This window comes from Aulonocara sp. 'chitande type north' Nkhata Bay, linkage group LG19 (genome assembly GCF_057382095.1).
Source record: "Aulonocara sp. 'chitande type north' Nkhata Bay isolate Kocher_YH1m ecotype deep benthic linkage group LG19, A_spYH_male_GT1.1, whole genome shotgun sequence".
NCBI classification, from domain to species: Eukaryota; Metazoa; Chordata; class Actinopteri; order Cichliformes; family Cichlidae; genus Aulonocara; species Aulonocara sp. 'chitande type north' Nkhata Bay.
The window spans coordinates 25,995,231-26,008,663 of record NC_141362.1 but is presented as its reverse complement, the minus strand read 5'-3'; the positions used below and the strand labels follow the sequence as shown (position 1 = coordinate 26,008,663).

General features: G+C 40.1%; 1 protein-coding gene across 5 annotated transcripts in view; it reads right to left on the bottom strand.

Moving 5' to 3' along the window:
• The window catches only part of pacrg (PARK2 co-regulated), a 182,195-nt gene that overhangs the window by 73,038 nt on the left and 95,724 nt on the right, over positions 1-13,433 (bottom strand). For 4 of the 5 annotated variants that reach the window (XR_015126354.1, XM_086274372.1, XM_086274373.1 and 1 more), the window contains exon 4: positions 12,152-12,301. Coding sequence is in view for 4 of the 5 variants with exons in the window: in XM_086274372.1 (XP_086130498.1) it covers positions 12,152-12,301 (150 nt within the window). In the remaining variant the exon portion in view is untranslated. Of the gene's footprint in view, positions 1-7,048; positions 7,267-12,151; positions 12,302-13,433 lie in introns of all 5 variants that reach the window. The other variant, XM_086274374.1, reaches the window with a different exon arrangement.

The following is a 13,433-nucleotide window of genomic DNA, read 5'->3' as shown; positions in this document are numbered from 1 at the left end:
TGCAGTTTCTTCAGAAAATGCACTTTCTAGTTATTATTATTATTATATATTCCGTACGTTTTTTGGCATCTAACTCCTTCAAAACCGTTCAACTTAGAAAAACCATTCAAACACCGTTAGATTCCTATTCTTTTGGACAACACTGCTTCTAAATTTCATATTTTTAACATTTATATTTTTAATTTTATTCAACTTTATTCAACAAAAATTTATAATGTATTTCAATGGGGAGACCCTTCAAATCCTCATTCAACTTACTCATTTTTAAACTCTTACTACTTCCACATACATTGACATAGAGCCACCATTCAAACTTTAAAACGAAGACAAGACATTCAACTATTCAACTTGTATTTATCTTTTCAATATCTATTATACTTTTTCTTCAGTTCCAGTTTAAGTTTCATGATGTTTTTTCACCCGTTTCAGAGTTTATAATGGGTGTGTATGGGACGGAATGTTGGGGCTAGAGTGAGGCAGCTCAACTGCTAGAGTGAGAGGAGCAAAAAAATTAATCTTAAAATCTTTTTTAAAACTGCTGCTGTGTCCGCAGCGTTTGCTCTACAGGTATGATTTTACCCTCAAAACGTAGCCATGGCTGTCCTCTTTCATCCAATGTGTTTACTATTGTACTAGGTGTTATGGTTCTTTCATAAATGTCACCAATGCACAGCCTCCTCCCTCCAACTCTTCCATAGACTCTAATGTTAAAATGGCTCAGAAGGTTCGTTTGAAAATCAGAAGAGCATGGTGTCTTTCCACTGTCACCACGTCCATATAATAAGCTCCACAGGCATGAAAACTGAGAATTAGGTAGACTAGACATTGCTGTCGCTCACGGTGAAAGAATTTTGTCAATACGACCTATACTTTTCATTTGGGAGCGATTTGTTTCGGCCTGACTTTTCTGTTCATTTTAAGCAGCAAAAGTGAGGCGCATGTCTGTGTGCGTGTGTATGGAGCCATTGGGTGCGGTCACTATAGCAACCAGGCTCACACCTGCCTGCTTAACGAGCTCTGCCTGCCACTGTACCAAGATTCATCTTAAGCACTTCTCTTTCAACTGCTGCTGTGTCCACAGTGTTACAGCCATCATTTTACCCTCAAATTGTCGCCATTATTGTTCTCTTTCCAACACCGTATCTTTCAAAGCTCAGGCATTTAAACTTTTTAAACTGTGTGGATCAAAGTGGAGGGATCACATTTGAGTCATTCAGTGATTCAAAGAATATGACCTTTTAATATTCATTCAGATGTTTTCTGACTCTAAATGTTCTTTTCTCATTTCTTAGGGTTTTCTAATTTACATTTAAAACATTTTCAGTTTTTTTCCAACTCCTTCTTCTATGTAACCTTCAGCTTTTAGCAGTTCAGCACCTTTGTTTTCAGGTTAAATTCGTTTTTTTTTTGTTTGTTTTTTTATCTCATTCAATATTTTTAACTCAAAATTCAGCAATTAATTCATTTCAGTGCATACATTCAGATTCAAGCATTCACACTGCAGTTTCTTCAGAAAATGCACTTTCTAGTTATTCCATTTTATTAGTGTGAATGCTTGAAAAGCATTCACAGTATTGTTATTCGAATCTTTATTATTATTATTATTATTATTATATTTTATCTATTCCGTACGTTTTTTGTAATCCTACTCCTTCAAAACCGTTCAACTTAGAAAAACCATTCAAACACCGTTAGATTCCTATTCTTTTGGACAACACTGCTTCTATTTTTCATATTTTTAACATTTATATTTTTAATTTTATTCAACTTTATTCAACAAAAATTTATAATGTATTTCAATGGGGAGACCCTTCAAATCCTCATTCAACTTATTTATTTTTAAACTCTTACTACTTCCACATACATTGACATAGAGCCACCATTCAAACTTTAAAACGAAGACAAGACATTCAACTATTCAACTTGTATTTATCTTTTCAATATCTATTATACTTTTTCTTCAGTTCCAGTTTAAGTTTCATGATGTTTTTTCACCCGTTTCAGAGTTTATAATGGGTGTGTATGGGACGGAATGTTGGGGCTAGAGTGAGGCAGCTCAACTGCTAGAGTGAGAGGAGCAAAAAAATTAATCTTAAAATCTTTTTTAAAACTGCTGCTGTGTCCACAGCGTTTGCTCTACAGGTATGATTTTACCCTCAAAACGTAGCCATCGCTGTCCTCTTTCATCCAATGTGTTTACTATTGTACTAGGTGTTATGGTTCTTTCATAAATGTCACCAATGCACAGCCTCCTCCCTCCAACTCTTCCATAGACTCTAATGTTAAAACGGCTCAGAAGGTTGGTTTGAAAATCAGAAGAGCATGGTGTTTTTACACTGTCACCACGTCCATATAATAAACTCCACAGGCATGAAAACTGAGAATTAGGTAGACTAGACATTGCTGCCGCTCACGGTGAAAGAATTTTGTCAATACGACTTTTACTTTTCATTTGGGAGCGATTTGTTTCGGCCTGACTTTTCTGTTCATTTTAAGCAGCAAAAGTGAGGCGCATGTCTGTGTACGTGTGTATGGAGCCATTGGGTGCGGTCACTATAGCAACCAGGCTCACACCTGCCTGCTTAACGAGCTCTGCCTGCCACTGTACCAAGATTCATCTTAAGCACTTCTCTTTCAACTGCTGCTGTGTCCACAGTGTTACAGCCATCATTTTACCCTCAAATTGTCGCCATTATTGTTCTCTTTCCAACACCGTATCTTTCAAAGCTCAGGCATTTAAACTTTTTAAACTGTGTGGATCAAAGTGGAGGGATCACATTTGAGTCATTCAGTGATTCAAAGAATATGACATTTTAATATTCATTCAGATGTTTTCTGACTCTAAATGTTCTTTTCTCATTTCTTAGGGTTTTCTAATTTACATTTAAAACATTTTCAGTTTTTTTCCAACTCCTTCTTCTGTGTAACCTTCAGCTTTTAGCAGTTCAGCACCTTTGTTTTCAGGTTAAATTCGGGGGTTTTATGTTTGTTTTTTTAAAATTTCATTTAATATTTTTAACTCAAAATTCAGCAATTAATTCATTTCAGTGCATACATTCAGATTCAAGCATTCACACTGCAGTTTCTTCAGAAAATGCACTTTCTAGTTATTATTATCTATTCCGTACGTTTTTTGAAAGCCTACTCCTTCAAAACCGTTCAACTTAGAAAAACCATTCAAACACCGTTAGATTCCTATTCTTTTGGACAACACTGCTTCTATTTTTCATATTTTTAACATTTATATTTTTAATTTTATTCAACTTTATTCAACAAAAATTTATAATGTATTTCAATGGGGATACCCTTCAAATCCTCATTCAACTTACTCATTTTTAAACTCTTACTACTTCCACATACATTGACATAGAGCCACCATTCAAACTTTAAAACGAAGACAAGACATTCAACTATTCAACTTGTATTTATCTTTTCAATATCTATTATACTTTTTCTTCAGTTCCAGTTTAAGTTTCATGATGTTTTTTCACCCGTTTCAGAGTTTATAATGGGTGTGTATGGGACGGAATGTTGGGGCTAGAGTGAGAGAGCTCAACTGCTAGAGTGAGAGGAGCAAAAAAATTAATCTTAAAATATTTTTTAAAACTGCTGCTGTGTCCACAGCGTTTGCTCTACAGCCACCATTTTACCCTCAAAACGTAGCCATCGCTGTCCTCTTTCATCCAATGTGTTTACTATTGTCCTAGGTGTTATGGTTCTTTCATAAATGTCACCAATGCACAGCCTCCTCCCTCCAACTCTTCCATAGACTCTAATGTTAAAATGGCTCAGAAGGTTCTTTTGAAAATCAGAAGAGCATGGTGTCTTTACACTGTCACCACGTCCATACAATAAACTCCACAGGCATGAAAACTGAGAATTCAGTAGACTAGACATTGTTGTCGCTCACGGTGAAAGAATTTTGTCAATACGACTTGTACTTTTCATATGGGAACGATTTGTTTCGGCCTGACTTTTCTGTTCATTTTAAGCAGCAAAAGTGAGGCGCATGTCTGTGTACGTGTGTATGGAGCCCTTGGGTGCGGTCACTATAGCAACCAGGCTCACACCTGCCTGCTTAACGAGCTCTCTCTCTCTCTCTGCCAAGATTCATCTTAAACACTTCTCTTTCAACTGCTGCTGTGTCCACAGTGTTAAAGCCATCATTTTACCCTCAAAATGTCGCCATCGTTGTTCTTTTTCCAACATCTTGTCTTTCAAAGCTCAGAGATGTAAACTTTTTAAACTGTGTGGGTCCAAGTGGAGGGATCACATTTTAGTCATTCAGTGATTCAAAGAATATGACCTTTTAATATTCATTCAGATGTTTTCTGACTCTAAATGTTCTTTTCTCATTTCTTAGGGTTTTCTAATTTACATTTAAAACATTTTCAGTTTTTTTCCAACTCCTTCTTCTGTGTAACCTTCAGCTTTTAGCAGTTCAGCACCTTTGTTTTCAGGTTAAATTCGTGTTTTTTTTTTTGTTTTTTTTTTAATCTCATTCAATATTTTTAACTCAAAATTCAGCAATTAATTCATTTCAGTGCATACATTCAGATTCAAGCATTCACACTGCAGTTTCTTCAGAAAATGCACTTTCTAGTTATATTTTATTTTTCCGTACGTTTTTTCAAAGCCTACTCCTTCAAAACCGTTCAACTTAGAAAAACCATTCAAACATCGTTAGATTCCTATTATTTTGGACATGACTGCTTCTAATTTTCTCATTTTTAACATTTATATTTTTAATTTTATTCAACTTTATTCAACAAAAATTTATAATGTATTTCAATGGGGAGACCCTTCAAATTCTCATTCAACTTACTCATTTTTAAACTCTTACTACTTCCACATACATTGACATAGAGCCACCATTCAAACTTTAAAACGAAGACAAGACATTCAACTATTCAACTTGTATTTATCTTTTCAATATCTATTATACTTTTTCTTTAGTTCCAGTTTAAGTTTCATGATGTTTTTTCACCCGATTCAGAGTTTATAATGGGTGTGTATGGGACGGAATGTTGGGGCTAGAGTGAGGCAGCTCAACTGCTAGAGTGAGAGGAGCAAAAAAATTAATCTTAAAATCTTTTTTAAAACTGCTGCTGTGTCCGCAGCGTTTGCTCTACAGGTGTGATTTTACCCTCAAAACGTAGCCATCGCTGTCCTCTTTCATCCAATGTGTTTACTATTGTACTAGGTGTTATGGTTCTTTCATAAATGTCACCAATGCACAGCCTCCTCCCTCCAACTCTTCCATAGACTCCAATGTTAAAATGTCTCAGAAGGTTCGGTTGAAAATCAGAAGTACAGGGTGTCTTTACACTGTCACCACGTCCATATAATAAACTCCACAGGCATGAAAACTGAGAATTTGGTAGACTAGACATTGCTGGTGCTCACGGTGAAAGAATTTTGTCAATACGACTTTTACTTTTCATTTGGGAACGATTTGTTTCGCCCTGAATTTTCTGTTCATTTTAAGGAGCAAAAGTGAGGCGCATGTCTGTGTACGTGTGTATGGAGCCATTGGGTGCAGTCACTATAGCAACCAGGCTCACACCTGCCTGCTTAACGAGCTCTGCCTGCCACTGTACCAAGATTCATCTTAAACACTTCTCTTTCAACTGCTGCTGTGTCCACAGTGTTACAGCCATCATTTTACCCTCAAAATGTCGCCATTATTGTTCTCTTTCCAAGACAGTGTCTTTCAAAGCTCAGGCATTTAAACTTTTTAAATTGTGTGGATCAAAGTGGAGGGATCACATTTTCTTCATTCAGTGATTCAAAGAATATGACCTTTTAATATTCATTCAGATGTTTTTTGACTCTAAATGTTCTTTTCTCATTTCTTAGGGTTTTCTAATTTACATTTAAAACATTTTCAGTTTTTTTCCAACTTCTTCTTCTGTGTAACCTTCAGCTTTTAGCAGTTCAGCACCTTTGTTTTCAGGTTAAATTTGTTTTTTTTGTTTTTTTTTTATTTCATTCAAAATTTTTAACTCAAAATTCAGCAATTAATTCATTTCAGTGCATACATTCAGATTCAAGCATTCACACTGCAGTTTCTTCAGAAAATGCACTTTCTAGTTTCTCTTTGATATTTGGGCATATTGGGGCCCAATGAATGTAAAAACAAAGAATTACCAGATTTATTTATTTTTTTTACCTTTTTTTTTTTTTTTAAGAAAAATAAGAGTCACATATGAGAATATTCATTTAAAATTTTGATAGAACAGTAGCAGTATAATGTCCTCGTAAGTGGATATCAGGCCTGTGTAGAGCAAAATTGAGTATTTTGGTCTAAATAACCAAATTCTATTTCATTTTAAGCGCACTGCCAGGTTTTGTGCTTTGTTAAAGATCCCGTAATTCCCCTAAGTGCTTCACATCGCAAGAAAGGCACTATGTACCAAATGATGAACAAATCAACAAACATAAAGCCGGGCTCTTTCTGAGATGCTCCTCTCAAACAATTAGTAAAAGTACATTATGTGGCTTGATGGAACAATAGAGGCAGGCATTTATTCCGGCGAGAAAAGGGCACGTGAAATACATCTTCTTCTTCGTTTTCTGAGGGTCGATCAGACCAAGAGAATGAGTTGTGTATGCTGGGTGTGGATATGTGTGTGTGTGCATGCTCATTGAGCAGTCTGCCTGTCTGACTGCGGAGCAGCCCAGATTATGCATGAATCTGGCTGCTTATCAGCTGACCTTTAAATTGGAGCCGCGGAGTGACTGCAGGCCCAAGGGCTGACGCTCGCAACTGATTGGCTGCTCCGCCTCAGACCTGCTGACAATAGAAATTAACAGAGACAGGTGGGCATATCCGCAGGCGCAAGGAGTATTGGAGTGGAGGGAGATAGAAAGAGGTAGGCGGGAGGGGAATGGGGGGAGTGGGCGGCATTAATATAAAACCATATTTCTACTATTTTCCTCAACTTTGTGTCTTTTCTTAAGCTTTAGGAAAGAAAGAAAAAAAAGTCATTATGTGCTGTGAAGCATGCTAACAATGCAGCAGGTAAGGACAGGCAACTCGGTATACCTGGATTTCATCTCTTGCTCACTCATGCTATATCTTCTTCCATTTCTCTTTTGGCTCTCTGTTTCTCCCATTCATCTCGTATTGTAATGGCGGAGGGGTTTCGGCAGGATGTGATGGTTTGATAGATATCTCCAGTTGGAGGGGGGCTATGTGGAAAGAGGAGCTGAAGATGAGGTGTGTGTTCTGATGTCCACTGGGGGAAAAGGAGCTCTCCGTGCCTGTGGAAGATGATGGATTATAGTGGGGGCATAGGCTTATGTGCGTGTTTTTGTGTGTTTGTGCGAGCGCGGCTCCTCCATAGCGTTGCTATGTACACAACGAAAGCGTGGCAGTGAATTAATTTTTCACAACAGCAGCTGGAAAAGGTCATTAAATAAAGCAAATGTTTGTGACTGGGAATCCCCAGGAATTAGCTTCAACATCATACACGCCACAGTGCAGTGGTGTGGCAGTAAATGGGAGTATTATGTTGTATTGTGGACAGGAGCACAGGTGGTTGAGTACACAGGCATACGCTTGGCCTTCTGTCTTATTAAAATGAGCCGAGGAAAAAAAAAAGGATTTAATTTCCTTGTGTTTCTGCTCAAGATGGCCTTTTCTCTTAGTATCATAGTTGAACACAGTGGAATAGGTCTCCTTCCTCATGACTCTCCATGTCCTTGTATCAGGGTGTGATGGAGGGGGTGGGGGTGGCGGTTGTCTGGTGAACCACCTACCCGTGTTTATTTCCATTCAATTCCAAACATCGGCTGTAACTGAGCCGCCGTATAAATAAAAAAGGCCCAACGTGACCTGTGAGTGTGCCTGTGACCACGTCATGTGATACTCAGATAGAGCGCGGTCATGAGATAAGATACAGCCACAGTGCTGCATCTGTCACCAACACAAAAACCTCACCAGTTGTCCAGACACAGAAGACAGAGAGCCACTATCACAACTTGTAGAGTGTGTGTGTGTGTCTGTGTGTGTGTCTGTGTGTGTAGGCTCAGCAATGCATGTGGGCGAGACCCTATCATAGCTGGCCACATTCCTAGCAGAAAGATAAAAGAGGCTAAATGAACCAGATCACTGGTGTGTGAGCAATAAGTGTGAATAACTGTGTTTCTATGGGTGTGTGTGTGTAAGAGAGAGAGAGAGAGAGACAGCGAGAGTGCGCTTGTCAGTGATGAATAGGTGTTTAAGGACCTACACCTTACAGATAAGCGAAGAAAATTATCAGGGCAACAACAACAATGCTACCCTGGGAACCAGACAAATCTGCGAGCTCATGTTTCATTCACTGTGGCAGAGCACGCCAGGCCCTCCTCCTGGTCGTACAGATTTCTAAATGCTTAGTCTCCGCTACACCAAACACAACAGCTTTAATACGACAGCTGCATATAAAAGCTATATGATTGAGCAATTTCGATAAACACACAACCAAGATGCTTGCCACTGATGTGGAGCACCCTGTTAAATCCACTTTTGTCTCTATTAAAGGAGTTGGATGGATAGAGAAGAACAAAAAACTGAACTTGAAGACTTCATCTGAAGCCAAGCACCAACATCTGGGGCTGAAAAATGAAGCAAATATGAAAGTCCAAAAAATGCAACTTAAATAGCCACTTGAGGCTGGCTGTGAAAATAAGCCATCCCCAATAAACTCACAGTTTGAAATCCTTCGCTCTCGCCAGTCCTTCTTAGTTTGTCCTTATTTTAAGTTGTATCTTTTCCCTTAATAACCAACCGGTTATAACAGAGGGCTGCCCCTCCCTGCACCTGGCTTTGTCTTCCTGCCAAAACAGAGTTCTTCCTTCCCACTGCTCCCCAGTGCTCGCTCATAGGGGATCATCAGAAGTGCTTTGAGATGGCTGCTACTGTAAACTGAAAACCGATGTTAATTTTAATTGAATTATAAATGCACAACTTAACAGCAGAAATGTTTAGGGAGTATACTGTGGGGTGATTATTTAAATAACCAGTCTGTTGAATTGTTTTAACGTCCCAGCTATGCTTCGAGCACTGAAGTGACCATTTTTGGGTCCCACTAGAAGTGATTTGTGTCGAAAAGACACCATGTATTTTTTAAAATTTAAACTCGAGTTAGTGTTCATAGTTTTCTTTACATCTGCTCAGCTCACCAGGTCCTATTTATCATAAGGTAACATAACCGACTGTGAAAAAGTGGAATTTAGTAATAAAGAATCTGTATTCACTGATCTAGCCAACATCTAATCTACTAAATAAAATCAGTACTGGCATACATTTCATCTTCATTCACAACCCCGCAATATATTTTCGATGTTGTTTACTCCGCTGCAGAGTCCCTTCCTGATATGATATACAGTACGTCAGATGAGTTCCCATCCTTTGAGCTCAGAAGAGGAATTTGCTGGATGAGGGAGCACATCTCTCCTTCTTAAGGAACATTGTTGCATTTCATTAGGGATAAGATTCATCACATCAAGAAAACAAGAGAGCCATGCAAATCGTATTGGAGAAATTCCTACACTGTCCTCAACATTGTCTCTAAAACACACACATGCACACACACATGCACACGTAGACAAATACACAAAGAACAGTTGATAAACAAAAGACACAAAGCAAACAAAAGCTGAGAGCGTTGATTCAGGAGACAAAAGGGTACATCAAGGATGGTGATACTATGTGATTGCTCATTATTGTGCACTTCAAAATGACGCATTACTGTGACAGTGGGAAGAATGGCAGCCAGCAGCCTGGAGTTAAACAGGCATATTTTTCTCTCTTTGAACAATGACAGAGGCCTGGACCCCAAAAAGACTGAACATGTGGGTTGGTGGGTTGTAACGCTGTTCTTCTGGTCAGAGGGCCAGCGCTCTGTCTGAGTGAAAGGACACCCGAGGGTCCATTCTGGAGATGGCTGTTAAGTTCCGTCTCTGACCTTGGAAAAATGGCTCAGATAAGGGCTGTATACAGACCAATTTAACAGGTCACAACCCTGTCTCAGAGTGGGAGCGACACAGCGGAAGCATGGGAACACAGCCTAAGGGATCTGTCCCGCCATGAGATGTCGGTGATATCTAACTGTGGCCCTGACCCTGCAGCAGTGGCTGTCAGCCTATTGATTTGGAGCTCGAACAACTGGGCAGACAGAAACAGAGTCAGGTTGTGTAGCCTCATCTGGACCGGCGTGCAATGGTATATGTGCAAGTATATGTGGGGCATGTCATAGATGTGTAGTAAAGCATTGTGTGCCCAAGGCTGGCAAACAGACAACAGTGAGCAGGGAGAGACAGAAAGCACTGAAGGCAACAGCTGCATATGGGATACAACAGATCTATTCATGACAGACGTACACAAATGTGGACACAGACACACACATTTGGCATGAAATGGACAGTGGTCCCGTTGTGGCGCAGGAGATAAGAGGGATGCCATGCAAGCTCTGTGAGTTACAGTGTGGGAGTTACCACACACAACTAGCCGGCCTTCTGTGCCTTCTACTGTATTAACACAATGATCGTGCCTGTCTGCTAGAGGCTCGGTCTGAGGCACTGAGACAGCCGACTGAGTGTGGGATGGACCTGGAGGTGTATATAAGTAATATTAGATAATAGATGGACTTCAATGAAAGCTTTGATATTGATATAAACAAGCCATAAAACAGAAGAGAGAAACAAAGACAAAGGCACACAGAGAAAGACTGTGAGAGAACAACAACCCTGAAATATTTGTGGATTAGGCAGAAAGAACTCTAGTTCTAGTTCACACCGTGTTTGTTCCCCCCTCCCAAAAGGGAAGCATCTATTCTCTGTATTTGAAGTTATATCTTTCTCTGCTAGAGGGGAGTGGGTAGAACAGAACATGAATTGTGACAGCTCATCTAAGGCTTCAGACGGTGATCGGGGGGGAAACACAAGGAAATTATCCAGCTATCTATGAACTTACAGTATATAGACGCTCGCTTGCACCGACATACTTTACTTTGGTAACATTTTCAGCCTCAACTCTCGTCAAACTTTACAGGAGAGAAACGCTGCCGGATGCCTATAAACTACTGAAGAGGAAGCTCTGTCCTTGTTTAGCAGATTGGGCCCTGTGCTTTGGCAGCTGTATGGACCTCTCTCTGGCAGAGGCTGGTCTCAAGAGGTGGATAGCAGAGACGCCTGCCAGGTGAGAGGTTGGCTCGGATTTAATCGATGCCTGCCAGAGGAGGAAAGAGGAGCAGTTGAGGCAGGTGGACAGAGCGCCACGGTAACTACCAGGCAGATATATTCATGGTGAGGTTCACCGGCTGACTCCGGAGCTTTTGGTGTGGCGGAGAAACTCGCGCTTCAAAACAGTTTAGGGGATTGATTTGACAGCTAATTTACGGAGGAGATTTGCATAAGGCCGTGCGCTAATAAGGCGGGCTTTCCTGTTCCCTCCTTTGTCTTTTCTCACTATCTCAACAAACAGATAAATGTAAGCGAATTAAAGAGACAACAGATTCAAATTGGATATTGATTAAGAGACTAAAGCCTTGTGTTTTCTCCCGTTAAAGCTTGTGTTTAGATGATTGATTCACAATGTCAGTCTCCACACCCTGCTGTGGTGTTTGGGGCTGGTTGTGCCTTTAAGCCTTCAATGGGTCCACATCATGTCACACCATCCTAAGTGCTTTGACACAGCCACACAAAGAGCCCTGCCTATCTGATGCCAATCTCCCCAGGTCCTGGTGTCACCCAGGTGCAGCCTTTCAGTGAGAGCAAGGACAAAGTCTCCTCCTCAACAGCACTGCACAATGCCGCCTGACTGACAGCAGAAAAGACAAAATTGAGCTTCTCTGTCAAGTGGATGCTTAAGTGGAAGGAGGAAAAGTAAAAAGGACTCGAGGGCAGAAGCTTTGAGTCTACAGCAAAGAAAATGCAGAAAACAGAATCCCTTTTTAGTTGGACTCAAATAAAAAGAGACACTTAACCTCTACGTGGCATTTCTCAGGGCTGTCAAATCACCTGGTTCATGCCCCTCCCCCCGTGACTGCTGCTCTGCAGTCATGCCAATATTAGAACAAGCTTACACAAGATCTGCTCCAAAAGACAAACACCTCCCACATCATCTGTCCTTGAAACACTCCAGAGCTTGGTGCCTGAAACTCACTTCTCTTGTTCTTGAAGAGGTTAAAAACGGTGAGGATCTGCCTGAAGTAGGGCACCAGAGCTTCTCCCACCTTGTCTGCAGACATCACCAGGTGCTGCAGGACTTTCACGGTGGTGCACATCACCTGATGGTTCCTTGTGTTCAGGGCATCTGAAGGGCAGCAACATAATTTGATATCAGTTAGCAATATCAGTTAAATACAGTCAATTTACACATTGTTTCTTCATGTAAGTGAAGGCGATGATCTGCGTTGGGAATGGGTTTAGCAGACTCCCTTTTCCTTGAAAGAATTTTCCTTAAAGCAGAGCTTTGATTTAGACTAGCTTGTCTGCAATCAGTGATTTCAAATGCACTGGGGAGGCAGGAGTAAGTGAGAGCCAATCACTGGGCTATTTGGCCTACAGCTGCACTTAACTCCATCTCCCACCGATAGAGAGAACAAAAGAGAATGATGGTGGGAGAAATGGAGAGCTCGTGATCCAGAGAGACAAATATGGAGAGGAAAAAAAGGGGGAGAAAACAACATAAGACAAATGTCAAATCAGAGATTAAGATAGATGAAAGACAGAAAGGAAAGGGCTAGAAAATAACTTGTTATTAGCCTCTAAGACTGGCATATTCATACTTGTTGTTTTATTTCGGCTGCTTTGGATTTTATGTGGCCCTTTGAATGAGCACTGGTAATTCCCTTTGTGCAGTCTAAAACAGTATATCCCCACCAAAAAAAGTTAGGTCTCTTCATGAAACCTTTAACTGTCATTTGACGCCTACTTTCACAAAAAGGGGTTTGCAATACCATCACACTGACTATTCTGCCTGTAAGCACTTAGAAAAACAAATATGAAAGGCATGAAAAAAAGAAAAACCTTTTAAAAGAAATAGTCAAAAACAAAGAAATCAGCTACGGAGTGCAAAAACACTGAGAGCCTGTGGTTGATGGTGAGGAAAATAGGAATAGCAGAGAAATGCCGCTATTATACAGTTTCAATCTGGTAAAAGATACTAGGACACGGCAGAAGTATTAAAGCCAGCCATTTGACTTTAAAGATGCAATGAATGAGGATATCAACTGCTCCACGCTAATTTAGAGAAACCGTAGCCACAGGTTTTGCTTCGTGGTTATGCTACTGACTTTGGTTAGTAAAGCTGTCGTAATATTAAATGCCACAGAACAAATGTCAGTCGACAGGCAAGTCACTCAAGATAGGAATCAAACAGGTTTGCCTTTCAGTCATGTTGATGATGACAACATTCAAACACAATAAATTGTTTGTTTAACGTG